At 42.2% G+C, this 21452-nt stretch overlaps 1 protein-coding gene across 1 annotated transcript in view; it reads left to right on the plus strand.

The window, feature by feature from the left end:
- The window catches only part of nmbr (neuromedin B receptor), a 32461-nt gene extending 13401 nt beyond the window's left edge, over positions 1–19060 (plus strand). The window contains exons 2-3 of the mRNA XM_041975751.1: positions 15761–15902; positions 18812–19060. Of these exons, the coding sequence (XP_041831685.1) occupies positions 15761–15902; positions 18812–19060 (391 nt within the window). The remainder of the gene's footprint in view (positions 1–15760; positions 15903–18811) is intronic.
- The last annotated feature ends 2392 nt before the right edge of the window (positions 19061–21452 follow it).

Here is a 21452-nt window from a genome sequence, read left to right on the forward strand (position 1 = left end):
TCCCTCAAATCTGCTGCAGGTTAGCTGTAAATCCGCTTTGGTTCAGGATGCCTTCACACTGGACTTGTTCGGTCTGGAAATGAGAGGAGAGAAATTTGTCCTGGATCAGACCAACCGTGCAGAATTAAATGGCTTTTGGACCAAACACAAGGAAACCGGTTGGCTGAGGTATTTGTAGAAAGGAGATTAATCCTCACCTGTAGCACCTGCTGTAGTTGCTTTCTGGCCTGTTGATCGTACAGTTTTTCCACCTTGAAGCTTTAATCATTGATGTAAAACTTGGTGCTGGTAAAACTGGATTAATGAGGCACCTTCTGCTTTATTTATTTAAATGGCTTCTAATGCATGAGTCTAAATGATTTATTGTTATATATTGTTTGCATTATTTATTATAATTAATCTTTTTTTCAGACATGTAGAAAAGAAAAATGGCCAAGTTCTGTTCATATTTCAGCTTTAGGAAATAAAGAACTACATGTTATTTCCACAAAGTAAAATATGATTAAGTTTTGCCCTCAAAGAGAAGAAGACGAGAAGCAGATGAAAACAGATTTAAACACCTGCAGCACAAAGATGGAATTTCAGGGTTTCTGACATTTTTACCTGCAGTTTTATTCAACGTGAGGATTTGACAGTGATCAGAGGGCAAATCGCTTTTGATTAGGGAAGAAAATCAACTAACTCGTGTGTAACCAGCAGGAAAAGTAAAGGTCAGGACATTGTGTGTGACACATGGAAGCAGCTGCAGCCTTCAGCATGTTAATGCAACCAGACCCGAGTTAAAATCCCGGATCTGACCTTTACATGCAGTCATGCAGGAGCATCAGCAGGTTTACGTTTATATGCAGCTCGACGGCGTCGTCCTTGCCTCAGTTTTCTCTCCGAGCTTCAGTCCCAACCGTTTCCATCTTGGTCTACGCCTGAACTGCGTCAACCTAAAGGCGACAGTCGTCAACTAGAGCGGCTTTACAGAGGATCTGGTCTTACACTTCACAAAGACATGCATGAATCACCTTCTCTTCCATGAGAATCCACTCTCCACTGCCAAATCCACTTACTATGCAGATGTAATCGGACTTGGTCAGGATAAAGCATGATGTCCAGCTGGCTGTTTTCCTCGTTTCTTTCCAGCTGATTTGTGGTGCTATGGATGTTCTGATGCTGTTTTTATCTGTCCGATATCAACTCCTAGGTTTAGCCATCTGCTGATACTTTTATTTATAAAACTATTCTTGGCCTAGTTCCTTCATATCTTTCTACCTACATGTATGAGAACCAGACTAAGGGCTTGGGAAGAAAAATCTCTCGGTAAATGTGTTTTTAACCCTTCTTGCATCATTCAGCCCACCTTTTCCTGCTGTTTGCTGCTACCTTAGCTTTACGTGTTTGGTTTTACTTCTTGAGTTTTGAAAGTTGGTCTCTGTTATGTGATAAGTTGTGTATTGTGGTTGTTCTGCCTTTCTTGGCCACTTCAGGTCACTCTTGGAAAACCGATTCCTAATGTCAATGAGTTTTTTTATGTGGTTAAATTAAACAGAAATACACAAACAATAAATATACTGAGTTACAGTTGTGGTTCTGAAGCACAGAATGGGTCTTTTACATGGACAGCTTGGCTTTAAAACTCTGCTGGATGGATCTCTGGACAAGACTAAGGTCATTTTATCTACTGTAGACGTAAACTGAGTTACCACCGTAGTACATCACGTCTTAAATACCACCTGCTGATGCAGTGAGCCCTCCTTCTCCTCTAAAGATGGTCTGATGGATCTTCCAGTGGAGACGTCTGATTCTATGAACAGCAGCCTTTAAAGAGCTGAACTGAATAAACTAAAGAAGTTGGGAATGGTGCCAGAGCCCTGCAGAATGTTTTGTTTATATCTTTGCTTCCAGATGTGGTATGAGGCGTTGTACCGGCTCTTAGCTTGCCCATCTTGTTTGGAGAGTGACCGTTAGCCACCAGAAGACTGGAGCGGTGGTCGTGTAGCTCTAGCCTTTAGCCTTTAGCTGGGAATGTTGCCGCCTCTCTTGCCTCTCCTCCATCTTCGGTGAGCTGAACGTCGGTCGCTCTACCTGCTCGAGCTTGGTGGTGGAGCTGGTGGGATCCAGACGTAACAGCTTCCAGAATGTCAGAACTGAGTCTGTGATGAACGTTCCCAAAGTACCAAAGTGTACGTTATCCTTGGGTACAGGAACAGAGCATGGGTTACGCTTAAATAGTTGTTGGTAGCAACCAGGCAGCAACTCCTCCATCACACTGTCTTTAAGTTTACAATCTGCTCTACTGAGATACAGATGTGTCTTTCACTGCATCGAGTTTATTTTCAGCTTTTCCAAGACTGAATGGATCATTTCTCCTGTTTGCATTATGTTCACTTTCATTTCATTTAATAATTTAATTTATTTCATATTTCAATTCAATTAAAAAAGCTTTTTGTCCTTGAGCTGCAATTTATGGCAAACAGAGTAGTTTTCAGGTTTCACAGCACGTACGTAGTACAGAAGGAAACAAGACAAAAAACAACAGTTTGCCTTGCAAAGACCCAGCCAGCCTCCAACTAAACCCCATCACTCTAAAAACTGTGCAGCACCACGGATAAACCTGCACATTTTTATGGCACTGATTTGTTGAAATGTGAAGAACTCCAGGCTGAAAATAGCAGCAACATGTAGCTGGCATTAGAACAGCTCTTTAATGAGCTTTCAGGATGTAGCTCTCCTCCTCCACAACCACAGCATCAGCTCCCAGACGGGCCGTTGTATGTTGGTTTTAACCCGTTTTCCACCTGAGTGAGAACACATCAGCTTCATCTTTCCTCCGAGGAGCCAGTAAAATGTAGGTAAATAAAAGAAGAGCAGATTTTAGTAACAGGAGGTTATTATGAAGGGAGGAGGTTAGAAACGACCCAGGTCAGGATCTGGATGGGATTAAAGCCACGTCTCTGGAAAAAAGACCCCGTCTGTCTGCATGGGAAAGGTTTGGAAACGTAGCTTCTTAGCTAACAACGTAGCTGCCAGGATGAACGGCCTGAATTCCCTCTGCTCTCCTGATGATGTGAGAGGAAGCTGCAAGGCCTCCGCTCGACACCAGCCGGCGTTTGTTTACCAACAAACAGCCGACATCCATCTGAAAAGGCCAGCCTGTTAACAGCAAAGCCATTTCCTGATCACACAGCTGCGTGTCAGACCCTGATGGCCTCTAATGAGCCTCTAACCAGCCTAAAGACCACTAACGAGCCCTAATGTCTCTTAAGTTGCCTGAAGGCCCTTGATGAGGATAATTAGCCTTGTGATTGGAGACGCTACTGGAGCCTAAATGGCTTCCTATCAAGATGAGGTAGGTCGCGGCTTTCTGTGGGAAAGTGGTCAAACAGGGACGCCCATCCTGTGGAGACAATGTCGATCTAAGACAGAAGAGTCTGCTCTTCAGCGCTGTGCTGAACTGAGACATTTATCTGTGTTTGGAAATGGAAAAAATGTGTTTTCCAAACAGATGAAATGAGAAAGAGGCTTCACGAGTTCTTGGCTCCTCATTTTAATTAAGAGTTTCTGTATTTTAACACTCAGCGATTAACAGAGTTAAAGATAAGCTTCCAGAGAACACACTGCTCCTGAGATGCTGGGAGTTTTAATAAGAGCGGTGTGTGTGGAAGAGCAGGTGTATCTTTACCCTCTGTGCTGGACTTTGGTTCTCTTGAATGTGCAGCTTGAAAACCTTCTCTTTTCCATCCTCGGTGAACTCGGTAGTTGACGTGTGTGTTGATGATGAATTTCTTTTAAGCGTTCAGAGACTTTCTCGATAGTAGCCGACATGTTTGCAGTCACTTTGAATCGTAAATCTTCACATACATAGCAACTCCTCCTCCAAGTTCAAACCCCTCCAGGTCGAAGTCCACTCCTTTGTCACATGGGAATTACACTGAATGGCTGTTTAAACTGATGTAAACAGTCTCTGATATTAAATTTACAGACTTCTGTTGTTGGATTCCTGGTAACTTTCCGTTGGAGTTAATGTTCTTATTACACTGCTCACTAGTGTAGTAGCTAAGTCGTGTAGACGGTGATGTTTCCAGCTCTGGAAGGTCATATTTATCCTCCGGGTTAAGTAGTGATTGTCACATGTAGATGGTTGTTTACTTTCTTTGGTCAGATGCTCATTAATGAATGAACGTTGGATCCTTTTAGTTTTCTTCCCTGCTTTAATAGTGCTGTCTTGTATGTTCTGTTGACAAACCCCATAACAGCTGGTTTGTCAGCAGCATTCTTTCTTGGCATGTCTCGATATTACCGCTGTCCAGCTCCATCCCTTTGGCCTGTAGAAAGACAGCAACCTGCTGCTCTATGGCTCTAACATCCCCTTCTCTGGGCTCCCTTCTGATGCCCGAGTGTAAGAGTGGGTTGATGTGCAGCCCTGGGATGACCACATCATTCATACGTGTGAATTGCGCCACTCTGCTCTCCATATACACAATCCTTTAATCTTTGTCTTTGTTTTGGATCCACGGCAGTCTAATCTCCTCCACCAGAGCCACAACTCCTTTCTACTGATGCCTCACAGCAGACATTTCTTCAACAAGAAAGTTACGAGACTTTTTAATGTCCTCGATCTCCTCAGCTGAAGGCAACTTCTTCGGCCCCATGACTTCCAAGAACAGCTGATTAGTTAATCGCTAGTTAGTCGCCAGCAACCAACTTTACCTTACTTCTTCAGTGTCTCCAGACTCAAGTTCTTACCAAATGGGAGTTAATGCCAATAGTCCAAGCCCTTTATTCCACATCCGTAATCCACAATCAATGGTAGAAAATGCTACAGAGCCAGCAACTGACTGACTCGGAACCGAGTAGCACTCAGGGTTAAGTTGGTCCTGGATGTGGTCTGTGGTCTCACTTCAATCACTTTCATTTTAAACTTCATATCGCTGCTGAATTGAACTTTTGGGCGCGTTGCTGCTTTGCTTGTAGTGGAAAGTTCAAGCATCTGCTCATCAAACCACATGACCGACTACACGACTGATACAGTTTCAAACATCATGGACTCCTCTGAGATGGTCCAGTTCCATTCTTCTAAAACGCTTTGACTAACTATGACCAGGACGACTCTGAATTCACTAAAAGGCCACATGGAGTCAACCTGGAAGTCCCACATACTGCAGGCCGTGTTCACAGTCTGGTCTTGCTGCTGATATGGATCCATATCTGGAACTTTACTTCGAGAACATTAAGAGAACCTAAATCTCACTCATCACTATGGACATTTTAGTCCATTCAGGTAAATTTTTATCCATCAATATACTCATCAATCATCTTCTAAATCCGGCCGTAAGGGCGGCTATCCCTCAGGTTTTTGTTGCTTCCCTGCTCCAACACACCTGATCCAAAACAAAGGGATCCAACAGCTTGTTAACTTCTTCTCAATGACTCATTAATCAGAGTCAGGTATGTTGGAGCAGTAAAATAACTAAAACCTGCAGGATAGCGGCCCTCGATGTTGGGAATTTGACACCTTTGCTCTAAACCTGAGATTTAAAAATTGTCAGAATCATCATAGATTAGAAGGATAAAATAGGTTTTGGTGGATTATGTTCACTGCTGTGACAAAGCATTTGTATGCCGAAAATCAGCTTCTCTCCAAGATATTTTTTTCCCCCCATGTTGGTATTGGGTTCTGTGCCTGTTACTGGTAACGGTGCATCTCCATTAGATTTAGGTTTCAAACCACTTGGCCATGTTTCAGGATTAAAATACATTTTCTCAGCATCATAACTGAACATTCACGCTAAACGATCTTTTTATTGATCCAAATTCAGGTTTTGCTTTTGGTTTACAAAAATGTAGAAACCATTTATTGCTGACCTTACAATCACTTCATGAACACAGCAGGCGAGTGATGCAAGAACAGATCTGCCCATCAAATCGACTTTAGTTGGATATTTTCTGTTCGTGATTCACATCATGAGCATCCAGTGCGGAGGTCGCATCATCCTGACTCAAAAGCAAACGGCTTTGTGTGGTGGCAGGAAAAAAGACTTAAAGCCGAGGTGGAAAGAGAGAAAGTGTTTCTTTCCACCTTTGTTTGTCGAATTGATTTTTCTCAGCTTCTCTGGACCATTGACAGAAGTTCTGATTAGACAGAGAAAAAAAAAGAAGGTCTGCTGTTTGGAGTGATGCTGAAATCAACCAGCAAGTGGTTTTAATGGCAGGAAATGGTTTACTGAGGAAGATAAAAAGGTGGGTGAGATGGGAGGAGAGACTGCTGAGGTAAAGACAGATGCAAAGAAAGTAGAAAAGAAGTGATTGGAGAGGACCGAGCTGGAGCTAAACGGTGATAGCAGAAAGTACAAAAATAAGTATGAAGTAATCTGAGCTGAAGCCAGAAAAACCATGTATGCCAAAATAAAACTGGAATTTATCTGCTTTAGAAAACGTTTGTGTCATAAATTTCTCTCTGAAAACCTGTTCTGCCTCCATCCGTGGAAGTTTGTTCCCATCATGCGCACATTTTTCTGTTTTTTTTTAAAAGCAAATCCATCTAACCCCCAAAATCCGGAGTATTTGTGGCACAGCAGCTCCTCTGGGACCTGGTGGCACCTTTCAGTGCTTTTGTCAACAGGCTGATTCATGACTCACCTGCAGAGTCGAGAACATTACCGTCTCTGTGTGCCGACTGTGTTCTCAGCTGAAATTATGACATTGTCACAAAGTGTTTCTGAAAAAGAAAAAATACCCAACCTTCCCAGACTGCACCAGAGTGGTAGCTATGGTAACAGATATTTTTTCCCAGCAGGCAGTAGATGGATGTCTGAATTTAAAGGTTTTCAGTGGAACAAAGAGCTTGTTGAAACGACTTGGTGGCACTAAGGTGAGGTTTGTGGCCTCAGGAAGTCTGATGGAAGCCATTGTGGTTGCCGTAGGAACAAATAATGAGCTCTCAAACTTGATTTTCTTGTGTTGCATTTAATAAAGGAGCCAATGGTTCAGGGTCTCACTTGAGTCTATTATCTTCAGAAATAAAACCAGAAAGGGCTGCATTTCCTGGTAAATTCATCCGTTTGAAAGCCAATCGCAGTCAGGGACACAGTCAGGTTTTTAATAACAATAGCCTCCTTCACCTATCAGCGTAAAGTCCAACAAATGAAAAAGATATGCAGCCACTTTGTTTTTCTTGACAGAGGTTATCTACATCACGGGAAAATAAAAAAAAAAAACACAGCCCCTCCCTCCAGAAGCAGGTACCATAGGCAGCAGGCATAGAAAGCCATGCCGAACAGCGCATATAAAGGGATGTGAGCTTATCTGGTGTAGATCTGCTAGTTTCAGACTTCTATTCTTTCAGAGTTTCTGATAAAATATTCCTGGAATGGGACGGATTTGTGCTTCTGAAGGGTGTAAAAGTAACACCGGACTTTATTCTTTACCTGCTGATCCTCATCAGACAGCAGCTCAAATCGTAGCAGCAGCTCTTCCTGCAGCTGCCACAACCTGCCGCGAGTCTCCACAGCTTTCCAGAGCTGCTGGAGCTGCTGACAGGCAGCTAACAGCGCTAACGGCTCACACTGATACGTTCAGGACCACCTGGTTCATGTGTAGCTGAGGAGATTCAGGAGGGAAAGTCTTCCACCTCAAAGACCGCTGTGGAGTAGCTGCTTTGTGAATCTCGCTTTGAATCTTGCCAGTGAGCTGAGCTGCTGTCTGTCAATCATTTCTGCCTGAGCATCCTGACCCGCCCACGCTCCGCCCACTGACCACCGCACACCTCCCATCCCAACCCTTGCAGTTTCTGGCATTTTTCAAATTCAGCAGTAGGTGGAGTTATGCAGAAAGTAGGGCATTTAGTTAAACTTTCTATATAAAGTTAACATGATTCTGAAGGAAAATATTCTGGCTACAGCGTCTACATTCATGTTCCAGTTTCCATGTTTTAGAAGTAGTGCTTCTCCCAGTATCACTTTTCTGTCTGGCATTAAAATATAGTAGAAAAACTTCAGGCAGATTTCAGGTTAGTTCCATATGGAACTATCATTTATTGTTTAGTGGTGGCATCTACCATTAAAAAAAAAAGTTTATCACCAGAAATGACATTTAAACTCAAGGGTTAACCAAAGCCTGAGGGGTTAGAGATTAGTTTGGTTTGAATACTTTTAATTTGGTTTTATAAGAATAATAAACCTTTATTAGTCTCTCAGTGGGGAAACTGCTTTGTTGCAACAGTACAGGTGCAATAAGCAGAAGCACACAGGTGATAACAAGAACACACACACACACACACACACACACACACACACACACACACAAAGTAATACGTCCAGTATCTGGTCTGCAGGGTGAGTATGTGCAGTACATAAACATGTACATCAACATGTACATAAACCTTTATATAAACATGTAAAAACAGTTTCATGTGTTCATTGTGAAGTGTGACAGCAGCAGGAGGAAAGACCTGCAGTATCTCTCCTCCCCACAGCGAGGATGGATCAGTCTGTTCCTGAAGCTGCTGTCCAGAGCAGACAGGGGTCCTGCAGGGGGGGGGGGGACTCATGGTCCAGCATGGAGAGCAGGTTTACCAGGACCCTGTTCTCACCTACCTCCTGCCCTGAGTCCAGAGACCAGCTCAGGATAGATGTGGACTTCCTGGTGACTTTGTCCAGCTTTTTCCTCCCTGTGATGCTGCTGCTCCAGCAGACCACATTGTACAGGATGGCTGACCCACAGAGTCAGAGAAAGTCCTCAGGAGACCCCCTTCACTCCAAAAGACCAAAGTCTCCTCAGAAGATAGACCTGCTCTGACTCGTCCTGTTCAGTGGTCCGTGTTGTGAGTCTAGTTCAGTTTATTGTTTAGGTGAACATCCTGTACTTATAAGAGTCCACTCTCTCCGTTTCCTGGATGTTCACCAATGAGGGGACAGCAGACCAGCGTCTGCAAAAATCTACATCTCCTTGGTTTTCCCTGCATTGATCAGGAGGTGGTTTTGCGGACACCAGTCCACAAAGTTCTGCGTCAGTCCTCTGTAGTCCATGTCGTTGTCAGTGATCAGTCCGACAGTCATCTGAGAACTTCTGCAGAATACAGCCGGCCGTGTTGTGTCTGAAGTCTGCAGTGTGGAGGGTGAAAAGAAACGGGGCCAACACCGTCCCCTGGGGGACGCCTAAGCTGCAGGTCAGCAGGGCAGACACAGTCCTGGTTTGTGAGGTAGTGCAGAATCCACTCTGCCAGATGAAGGCCACCCTGGCCCTCTCCAGTTTGGCTTCCAGGAGCAGTGGCTGGATGGTGTTAAAGGCACTGGAGAAAAACAAACATGGTTCTCACAGTGCTGCTGGGCTTCTCCAGGTGAGCCGGGTGTAGCAGGAAGATAACCACGTTCTCCACTCCAACGCCAGGCAGGTAGGCGAGCGGCAGTGGATCCATGGAGGCTCCCACCGTGGAGCTGGAGCTGGCAGGATAGCAAAACATAAGCCAGTCTTTATGATGCTGAGAATTATAACTAAGTTAGCACGAGAGTGAATTCACTGCAAAAAATCAGCTTCCAAAAACAAGAAAAAAATAAGTAAAATACAAAAAACAAGCATATGTTGCTTCAACTGAGAAAATGATCTGCCAACAGAAGATAATGTGGCTTGTTAAGACTTCCAAGACAAGTAAAAATGTATATCCTCAAAGTGTTTTATCACTAATAAGTCCATTTCTATTGATACAAACTAATTTTCTTGTCTTGCTTGAAATACGAAATAATTACTTTAGAAAACAAATCGTTGGTTTGCAACTACTGAAATTCTAGTTTCAAGCATCGACTTTCTCGTTATAGGGAATAAACTGTCAGTAACAAGCAAGAATCTAACTGAGATTAAAAGGGACCAAAACACTTCAAATATGTTAAATACTCCAACAATAAAACTACATTACCAAAAAAAACACTAGCATACATGATATTTCATCTGACTTAGATTTCAGTTTTTGCAGGAGTCTTCTTATTAAATGCAGATACATAAAATATCTAAAACCAGACCAGCACCAGCGTCTGTATCATTCATATGTCTACAAGTGCATGATTTGCAAATTAAATCACCTCCTGTCACCTATCCAGAGATTTCAAATAAACTATAATCTGAAAAAACTAAATTCCCTGATCTGCTATTCTCCTGTTTAAAATGCATCAGTTTGATGACGACTGCATGTGATCTGCATCCAGCCTCCCAGAATTAGCAGATGGCTGTTAGTAACCGCTATAAATCAGCTCGGTGCTGTGGCCTCATCCTGCTGAATCACAGACCTGCTCAGACTAATGAGGGATTTAAAATGCAGAAAGAATCGTAATGATTAGACGGACAAAGTGCTTTTCTTTTCCGACTCTGCTGCCACGCTCGTCCATAACTCATGTTTTCTCATCATCTAACAATAAGTCTGGAGCTGATAACATCAGAAGAGAAATTATATATAACTATTAGAAGATTGGTGTTTGGTTTCAGGCCAGAAAATAGAAAATGTTACGAAGGGGCTTGTTTCATTATTGATTTGACTTTTCTTATTAATGTGGACGTGGGCAGTGGCAGGCGCTCAGATTCTCTTTCTTCTACTGTTGGAATTTTCTGTGCATGCTGCAGAATAATAAGAGTTGTTATGAGGGGAGGGTTGTTGAATCCTGCGGTCCCTCAGCATCGCAAACAGAAAACAAGAAAAAAAAAAAAAGGTACTCGTGTTTCTCCTCACGGCCACAGGTAGTAGATGCTGCAGCAGTGCACCATGGGAACTGACCCAGACTGTAGTAGCGGCTGTAACCTGCAGAACTGCTGCGAGGTGTGTTTCATGAAGATGTGCTGGTGGACTGGAAGGGTCAGTGGGTGGGTTGGATTTACAGGAGCAGCATGCTCGAATAGAAAGCTGCAGGGAGGCGGGCCGGGTAGAAATAAATGACCTAAATGAGCCCTCTGCTACACTGGAAACGTAAAACGTCTAACCTGTTACGCTATATTTCCATCAGTTTTTACTTTTGTTATGTTTTTATGTATTTCCCACCATTTGAAGTGGGAGTGGCATGTCTCATTAGGTCACGTTGAATCCTCCATCAGCTCCGTCTCAGCACAAACCAGTGTGGAAGTGAGCATAAAGACGTTCTTGATGTTCATCCAGATGAAAATCTAAAGCTGTTGTGTCATATTCTCTGAGAAAAGCCAGAATCATTATGAACTTTGTTCTACTTTTGAGAAAAGTAGAAATAAAATTGTGTTCTGTAATTTCATCTTTCCTTCTTATGCTGAAAACCTGTCAGCACCAAACGCTCCACCCATCCCCCGTCCCCAGACTGTCACAACCTGGGTGTAGGCCATACTTTCATTCCAGCTTCATCTCAAGTCTGTCACCAAAGCAGAATTTTTCCACCTAAAAACATCTTTAGCCAAGACCCTCATCCATCATCATCACTCGACGAGTAACACTTTGTTTATAAAGGACCTTTCAAGATATAAAATTACAAAGTGATGCATTAAAAAAAAAAGCTCATTTAAAGAGATGAGTTTAACTGGCTTTTAAAAGTGACCAGCATCCACCAATATTAAGTCCAAAGGAAGAGAGTTTCAGAGTCTGGGGGCCACTGACCAGAAGGTCTAGTTTCCAGCTTAATATGGCGTCCCATCAGCAGGCCAGGACACAGGAGCTCAGGGACCTGTCGGGGATACATGGTTGATGAAGCCCTGTGAAAAACCGGGTTCCTGTTTGTGAAGAGCTCTCCTCCAAGTCAGTAAAAGAATCTTAAATGAGCTCTGAAATAAACCGGAAGCCAGTGCGGTCGCATAGATTGGAGTCATGTGTGAAAACTTGGAGGATTTAGTCGGAAGCCTGGCAGCAGCTTTTTAAACAACAAGCAGCCGTTTGCCAAGACAGATGTGTCCATAGCAATAATCCAATACCTGCCGATAAGGTAATCCTTTCAGCAGGTTTTAAATGTAAAAAAGCCAATGATGTTATAAAGTTTAGAGCCAACAAGGTAACAACATTTAGCTAATAATCTGATTATCGGTAGCTACACAACCTCTTTGTCCCATCCAACGCTGGATTCTTAAACTTTTTAAAGCTCAACTTTAATAGAAACCAGGAGAAAATGAGCAGCTTTGTGCTTTGAGGTGCTGAGTTTAACTGGAAATCCACATGTTCTATCATCCAGCTTTGGACCAAGTTATAGTTCAACTGTGCAGCTTCCTCTCTCAGGATGCGAATGTCCTGCTGCTGATGGAGAGGTTATTCCCAAAATGTGGAAAATGCAGAAAACTCTCCATCACTGTGGCATTGCAAAGAAATCAACGTTAGCTTTTGGAGTAAAGGCGCAAACCCTTCCAACCTCTTCAGTGTTGAATCTTCTCACAATAAATCCTCAAACTGAGAGCAGGAATGAAGCTTCATGTTGAATGATGATAGATGGTGTACATTAGTGAATGGAAATGGATGAAGTCGTGGCCACGTCGAGTGGTCGGCAGGCGAGGTCCAACACATTTCCAGCAGCTTCTGTTAATCATCACCATGAATCACTGAGAAAAAAAACGGGGCTTGATTTATGGTTGAATTAAAAATCTGACATCTGTGATCATCTTAAATAGGTCAAATTATATTTTCTATTAGACTTTAGACTCTCTTCATGTGGCAAAGGTTTACGATCTAACAATCTCACACTGGGAGGATGATCTCATTTCACAGGTGCTGAGTTAAAAAGGTACAACTCAGAAGAAACAGCTCACATTAGCTGAAAATAAAAAGATACAGAAGGGAAGAGAGCAGTGGATTGACTTAAATCATAAAAAATCATCAGGAAATGAGTGAAAAGAGCAAAAGAACACAATGAAGTTATAAAAACAGATTAAAAAAATGTTTTATCTGCCAGAAAGCTGCAGAGTGACGGCAGGTGGAGCAGGACTGACGGGAGGAAACGCAGCTGCAACACGATACGAATAAAAATGAGTTTAACAGATTTCTGAAACCAGAGATGATGCCTTGTTATCACTGCAATTCATGATCCCCTCAAACACCACCCCTTTGTAACAACCAGCCATGATGGATTTGTGTTTAGGCTTTAGGGAGCCTGGGGGCTTGTTTTAACCAACTATGCTCAACAAGGCCGAGGCGATTCAGACTTTTCACTTCCTTCAACTTCGTGACTTTAAAAGAACCTAAATTCCTCAGTTTCCCCAAGCTCCACCTATAAGTGGCATGGATCCTATTCTACAGATCAAATCAAGTTATGTTTCATGTCTTTATGATCTTTTTCTCACAAAAACAAAAAAACAAAACATACTTTTTAATCTATCTTTAAATCTAAAAAGAAAGCCATGTTTTTGTGGACATTTCTTTCAGGTTGTAGTCTGCAAAGCACAACAGTGTCCACTGGAGGTCTCCTAGCATACAGCACGAGGACAGTTAGTTGGATTGTAACATAACTTTGCTGGAGCAGCTGAGAAGAATCATAAAACCAGATAAAGTTGTTTGAGATTCATGTTAATGCAAAGTTACCTACTGAAGAGATAAAAACCACACAGTTTATCAGTTTATCACAAAACCGACTGATTCTTTGTTCCACCCATGTGGTTAAAAGGGGCGTTCTCACCGAACAAGCCGCCGGACCTGAGCGGGTCGTCCGGTCGGTCGCCCAGCAGATGACCCGGCTGATGAAAAAAGCAATAAATGGTGCGGACCAGCTTGGACCTGGTCACAACACAACACGGCACCAACATTGTGTAACAATGGAAAGAGTAATTAGTTAGATTACCTGGTACTGAATAATTAACGCTGTTACTCCCATCACCCACAATAACCTGCATTAAACCAGGAAAATATCAAAACAAATGCTCATCATCACTAACAGTAGCAGCATTATCATTAAGGCCTCTGATTGGCTGCCACAGTCATGTCACTTACAGTTTTATTGCCTAAAACTCTTAAAAGTGAAAACAAAGGGCATGTTTTTTATCAGCAGTACTCAAAAAAGTATCAAATCCTATATGTTGACTGGCTGATATTGAAGTATGGACTCCAGAGTATCTATCCATCCATCCCTAACGTCAGCCACTGTCCTGTCAGCGTCAGACAGAAGTAATCTTCATGAAGTAAAGCTCCGTTCGCAGTCACTTTCTACACCAGTTAGTTTTCCACTGCTGCTGGAACAGCCATGAACAGCACAAGTTCTTCCAGATTTCCTTGGCATAAAGAAAATAGTCTGATTCTCACTTAACACATGCACAGAAAAGGCAGAGGGTCTGTTTCCAATGTTTGTCCAGATCAGTGTTTATAGGACGACGTTATCACGGTTACATGTTTAATAGCACACAGAAGAATCCTCTCAGCCACCTTCCATTAAATCCTGGACAGGTACAACGAATTAATAAAATAATTCAGTTAAACATATCAAAGCTCTTATCTGAGCTAAAGGAAACTTCTTCTCTAGTTTAATGGATTGTGAGCCCTGTCTCAACCATGAATAAATACACGTCGTGCACGCAGATAATGTAGCTACAACTAATGCAATAATCAGCACTCTGCAGTTGGATCTGTTCTGTTTCCTTTTCGGTTCAGTGGTCAGAAGAGTTCCAGAGAAAACTGTTTTCATGCAGAGGTGGTAAACGTCTGGCTTTCAGCTGGTGTGGGGAATTTCAATCACATGGTTTCACATAACTTTATCATCTTAAAAACATCGTCCATTTCTCTCCTGCCAGCACGGAGGTGCTGATGCTTTTATTTCTGGTAGAATAGATCATTGCAATGCCCTGCTCTCTCATGCTTTTAGTTTACAGCTGCTCCAGAACTCAGCAGCAGAGTTCTGAAGAGGACCAGAGCAGGAACACGTCACACCAGTAATCGCTGCGTTGGCTTCCCATGCGTTTCAGGGTTGATTTTAAAGGTTCTTTCAGTTCTTTCTAAATGTTAATGGTCTTGGACCTTCTTATTTATCTGACCTGCTTTTAGAGTAAGAACCTGCGTAGACCTTGAGGTCCTCTGGTACCAGCCTTTTGGTTGTTCCCAGAACCTATGGTGGGGCCTTGTTCCACCTTTATGGGGCCCACCTGTGGAACTGCCTGCCGGAGAGACTGTTGATGTTTTTAAAAAGATGCTCAACACCCATCTTTTTACTTTAGCTTATAATTAGTTTTACTCTAGTTAAATTAATCCATTTTTATATTTACTTATTAAATTTGTGTATTATTTACTTACTGATTTAATTATTTTCTAATTGCATGTTGGCTTTATTTGTTACCGTCTTTTTTTTTTTTTTAACTCCAGTGTTTTCCTCATGGGGGCCTTCCACATCAGGAGCTGCTCTGACTGCAGGGTCGTTGCCATGGTGACTGTCCCTGTCCGGGTGGAAGGGGCCCTGCACTGCAGCCTCATGGTTGTGGTGTGGGAACGGTCTGCCTGGGTCTGGCTGGTTTCCTGTGGTGACAGCCTCTGTGCTCATGAGTGGGATGGGTCTTGGTGTGGAAGGAAATTGTTTCCTCACCTGGTGCCAAGATGTGTTCGTAACAGATTTAATTAGTACCAGATTTATAAATTAGTCCATCTAAATGGAACTACCAGACAAATGTAGTGTTCAAGCTCTCTATTGGACGATATGATGCACCAACCACCAGCAGCGCGAGTTTCCCTGATGGTACGTCACCACAGAACACTAAACGCTTACTGGTATTCTGCTGGTCGGTATTCTGCTGGTCAGATCTACACCAGCTGCAGGAGTTTTACCTTGTGTGGTTTGTGGACAGTTTGTTGACTCGTCCCTCTGTGTCTCCTCAGGTATAAGGCCATCGTGAACCCGATGGACATCCAGACGTCCAGCGCCGTCTTCTGGACGTGTCTGAAAGCGGTTTCCATCTGGCTGCTGTCAGTCCTGCTCGCCGTTCCTGAGGCCATTTTCTCCCAAGTCGTCTCCATGCCGGTAAGCAAAGAGACATTAAAATGAATCAGAAACCATAAAACACGTCAGGGGAGGATGGCGTGGCAGACATCCGTCAATACTGGATTAAACACAGACTTCCCAGCAGTGAAAAGTGCTGGAAAACAGTAAACGTTAACAGAGACATTGGTTTCTAATTTCTGTTAAAAGGTGGTTATAAACAGAGCTTCATGCAGAGCATCAAGATTAAAATAAACTTTATTAAATCCTCTAGAGGGGAAATTTGCTTGAAGCCATCAGAAACTCCAACTGGTGATGCTGAAATGGTAAAAGGTCAGAAAAGTAATGAACACTGAACATAGTGACTCCACCCTTGCATCCATGTGGATGTTCACTTATTTTATTTTCTCCCAAAACTACTTTAACCATTCCCAGGATTATATTACTAATTCCCAGGATTATATTACTAATTCCCAGGATTATATTACTAATTCCCAGGATTATATTACTAATTCCCAGGACTACTTTACTCATTCCCTGATGAAATGGGCTGCTATTCTCTGGTTTCCATTGAAAGTAATGTGATTTTCTTTTAGGAGGAGATAACATTTACATTTTCTACTGTGTTCCAGGTGAATTTACTCGGACACAGTAACGCGTCTCTTTATTCTGACACGTCTGTAGTAATCTCACATGCTTTCTGTAAAGACCAAGATTACACAAACAGCCCTTATCGTTGTAAAGACAAACTTAGTTTATTTTGGTACGTCATTTCAGACAGAAGGCTGAAAACACAGGCCTCATCATGAATAGGTGAAACTAACTATTTCTTTAACTTTGTGATAAAGAAAAGATTGGATGATGTGGAGCGGTGTGGTAAACATGAACCTGAACACTTAGAAAGTCGTTCCTTGGTGCAGTACAGACTGAATCAGCAGACAGAAAAATGAAGTAAATACAGTGATGAGTTTTTACTTAGCTTGACTCTTGGCTTTGTTGTGAAGTAGACTGTTGACGAGGACAGGGTGAGATCTGTGGATGAAGTGAAGGGAGGATGATGAGCTGCAGCTGCTGAGTTAACAGGGGGGAGGAGCCTCAGCAGAATATAAGGGAAACCCAGAGGAAACCAGAGGGGTGAGAGGGGATACTGCCAGGCCATGAGGAGTCTGTCTGGATGTTCTCTTTATTCCATCACCTGACACAAGCATTCTTTTCCTTCTTATGGACAAGCGATGGGTTAGTGCAGTGGTTCCCAAACGTCTTCTTTAAATCCCCATTGTCAAGTCCCCCCACCCCACCACCATGACCACGCGCACCCCAACACTTACAATGAAACGTGTGAAAAAATAAAAAATATTAAAAACCTGCATTTGTTATTATTTCTATATTTAAAAGCATTTTTAGCCATGTATTAAGAGTCATTGTGGAAGGACCAATGACCCACTCCAGAGCCGCAGGTTGCACACCTCTGATCTAGCCAGCTGGGTCCCCCTTAGGAGGAGGACCCCACAGTTTGGGAACCACTGGGTTACTGCTTGAGTTTGGTGTTTGAAGCAAAAAGCTGCGGATCCAAGTAGAGCACTGGGTCTAAACCAGCACTGGAAGCAGTGGAAAAGTAGCCACTGGTACCATCACTGCAGTCAGAAAGTCTGATGGTAGCATCCTTCTGTGGAAACGTTTCAGCTCAGGACAAGATGTGACCCACAGGAGAACCCAGAAGTGGTTCAGGAAACTGAAAATCCAGCAGGGAGACTTCAGACCTGGAAAGATCTGAGGATTTATGTGGACTGACTCTTCTCATCCAGCCAGGTGAAGATCTCTGCAAAGAGATCTCAGGATTATTCCCATGAAAAACCAGTTACCAGGATAACAAAACAATCTTAATGAAGGTGAAATGGTGAATAAAACATAAAATACTCCACAGCTTGCTGATGCATTTTCTGTCCACCTTTACTTCAGAGAGACTCTACCTCTCTAAGGTGCTCTTTTCATATCCAGTCATGATGTGTTGCTCCAGCAACTCACTTTTCCAGCCTTTTGTTTTCTTTATTCCTACATTTTAGACTAAACTTTTCCATTAGAAAATAATGAAATGGCTCACTTCCAGCATCTAATGTATTTACTCTGCTGTGTTGTGCATAAAATTTGGCTTTTCAGATTTTCAACCATTGTTTCCTGTTATTATTCACGTTCTGGAACTGGGTTGTTCCAGCTGAGAGTCCAGTTGGCTGATAACTGTAGGAAGAGTTTAAATAAAACAACAGGAACAGAACGAGGTGCTAAAAGAGCAGAATGCCACATGAACGGCTCTCTGAGTTTAGACATGAAGGACTAACAGAAACTGTGAAAAGACGAATGATGACAGTGAGACTGGAGCTTCCAGAAAGTTCGTTATTTCATCATGTCAGGGTTCTGCTGGGAGACCCTCGGTGCTTTCAGACCAAACGAACGTCATTCATAAACAATTTAAACTGTGCTGCGACGTCTCAGTGGGTTATAAACTCCTTTACAGCCTGATAAAAGACAAATGCTTCCATTTCTGTCTAATAAACCTCCCCTCATCCTGTTCTCTTTGTCTTTTAAACTCTTATTTTCTGTCCTCTTCCTCAGTTTTCCTCCATGTTTTTCTATTTTTATCCAACCTTCCTATACGCCTCGTCTTTTATTGTTTCCTGTAATACCTCAGCTCTTCGTTCTTTAATCTTATCTTAGCAACGCTTCCTCTTCACAGCCTGGGTATGACTGAAATGTAAGAAAAAAGAAGAAAGAAAGGTTTTGTACTGCAACTGTTTACATTAGCGAGGGTAGTTAAATAGTTGGACCACAATGAGTCTTTCATCCAAAAAAACTTAAAACAGTTAAAAGAAGGAATCATGGCCGCCGCCTGCTGAGGGCATTCCTGGGTGATTGTTTCCTGTTAATTCCTCTTTCCTTCCTTATTGTCCCCTCAGGGCCACAGGGACAACACGACCTTTGTGAACTGCGTGCCCTACCCGCTGTCCAATCAGATGCATCCTAAGATCCACTCCGTGATGATCTTTCTGGTTTACTTTCTGATCCCTCTGGCCATCATCTCGGTGTATTACTACCACATCGCCCGCACGCTCATCAGGAGCGCCCACGACATGCCGGGCGAAGTCAGCGAACACACCAAGAGACAGGTGACGACTGGATTTCATTCAAGTCAGGAAGTCTTTTAAGTGTTTGTGCTCATTATAAAAACAGAAGAATTTATTTTCCCATTTCTTCCCTGTTCTGAAAAATGAGCTTTTTGTTTTACAACACTACCAATAAGTAACTAAAACAAAATATTCGTTGAGTTTTGTGTCCGATTTCTTTAGTTTTTAAACTTTTATCTAAGTTTCATTTAATGGCACCTGTGATGACTGTTAACAGGTGAGTCTTAATGATCTTTTCCTCTCTTTACAACATGCAAGTTGAATGTCCTGGAGGAACATAATTAAAAAAATGCTCTAGCTTCGATGTCTAAACCAAAGCAACAAATTCTCCAAGCTAAACATCCACAGACTCGTTCGTCTGCAGAAACAGTCGGAGTGTTTCTGATAAATGCAGCTAGTTCTTCTAAAAGAGCCACAGTCAGAAAACTTTTTATTTTGGGTTTGAGGTCAGTTTTCACTAAAGGGTTGGCTAAGTTTTAGCACATCGCCCTTTAAACTCTGCCAGGTCCCCCCAGCAAGGTAGAGCGGTTGTCTTGTAGCCTGAGGGTTGTCGGCTCGATCCAAGTTGAGTTCATGTCGAGGTGTCTTTGGGCAAGACACCGAACCCCTAATTACTCCTGATGGGTCTCAGGAGCGGTGGTGTGTAGCCCTGTGGGATAAACTGTGATGGATTTTTCCCTTTAGCTGATCTACGGATGTTTTCCAGGCATTTCTATCCCGTCCAGGAGGTTTACAATCCAGCCACTAAATGTAGTTTTATTCAGAGACTCTATCTGGTAAATCCACAATGATCCATGATTACAGCATTATTTATCACATTTCACCATAAAAATATCACCATCACTACTATGTTGCTAAGAGACCTCTATTTAGACCTGGACATGATGATGAAGCCACTTCCTGTCAGACTTTCCACCAATCAGAGAGCTTAGATTGACGGTAACGTCCAATCAGGAGCAGCCAAAGATCAACCAGTGAGCAGAAAGTTCTATGTGTGTGTGAAAAGAAGAAAAATAATGCTCCTCTATGGCTGGAATAAAGCCAAGAAGACGTTTCTGATGCACGGTGGCGCCACAAAGCAGCTGAGCTGGAGTTGGTTTAGTGAGGATAGCAGGTAAATAGTAGCAGGAATAACTGGAAATGAGGAAAAAGTGGAAACATGGAAATAGTTTCTGTTGTGTGTTTGTTTCAATAACAATATTTTTTCTCCTGAAAGCCAAGACTTGAGAGAACGATGAGATGAGAAAAGGTTTGGTCACTGTTGATCTGTGTGTTATTTCTACAAAGTTCTTCTTCTGGTCGACCTTTATGTTTTAAATAAAAAACAAACAAGGACGCAAACAAAAATTGCTAAAAATTACCTAAAAAATTAGTTTTAGGATTAAACTACTTCAGGATTAAAGAGATGATACAATCCAAGTAAATGTTAATATCTGAAATGTTCATTTTCATTTTCAAGGGTTACGGTTCAAATTAATTTAATCTAACAAACTGCTAAACTCTCATAATTACAAAGATGTTTAGTGTTTTTACTGTAAGAGTCGTGTGCTGAACCAAACAGCAACCCACTAACAGGCTGTATTGTTTGTTAAAATGCAGCGTGATGAGAAGACCTCATTTATTTCTCAGAGATGCCACAGAATACAAACAACCAACACGAGCAAGACTCATTTATCACGTCGCCTGCAGCAGCAGCGTCAGTAAAAACAACAGAGGAGGATCTTAGAAAACTACATTAAAAAAACCTCAATGTGTAAATATTAGATAAGGAAACCTGTCTTAAAGCAGCTGGAGTATCAGGGGAAAGTAAATTATTGGTGAAACTTTATTGAAAGCTCACACAGTTCACATGATGATACCGGAGTCCTCTCTCCCAGTGCAGACACCTCCCTGGTTCACCTGACAGTTTGCATCAGGTTTTTATTCCCCACTTTTATTGTAATGTTTAATCTACAAGCATCATTTTTTCCATTTCTTTTTTATTGTTTTATTTGTCAGGGACCAAGCAGAAAAACATTAATCTCAGATGCATTGTGCCAGATTTAGTCACCGGCTAATTTCCATCTGCGGTTCCAGGTCATGTAAACAAATAAATACAAATTAGAATATAAATGCCATTAAACAATCCTTTAAAAATTCATAAATATAAAAAAATGAAAATGGATTAGCCTATTCCCTGATTAAACTTCTTATTCAAACAACTATCAAAATAAAATGATTGATAGTAAAAATGAATCACGTCATCATGTCAGCGAGTTTATAAAAAGTCCACTGGATTCTTTTTCTTGGCTCTTGAAGACTTCTCACCTCTCATCTGACCGATCTCAGCTGTTTACCTGCCTGACCAAAACTGTTAGTCACACGGTCCGATGTGTGAATGGTTGCAAAACCTGCTGGGATGGAGGGTCAAGGC

This window comes from Melanotaenia boesemani, chromosome 22 (assembly GCF_017639745.1).
Source record: "Melanotaenia boesemani isolate fMelBoe1 chromosome 22, fMelBoe1.pri, whole genome shotgun sequence".
Lineage (NCBI taxonomy): Eukaryota > Metazoa > Chordata > Actinopteri > Atheriniformes > Melanotaeniidae > Melanotaenia > Melanotaenia boesemani.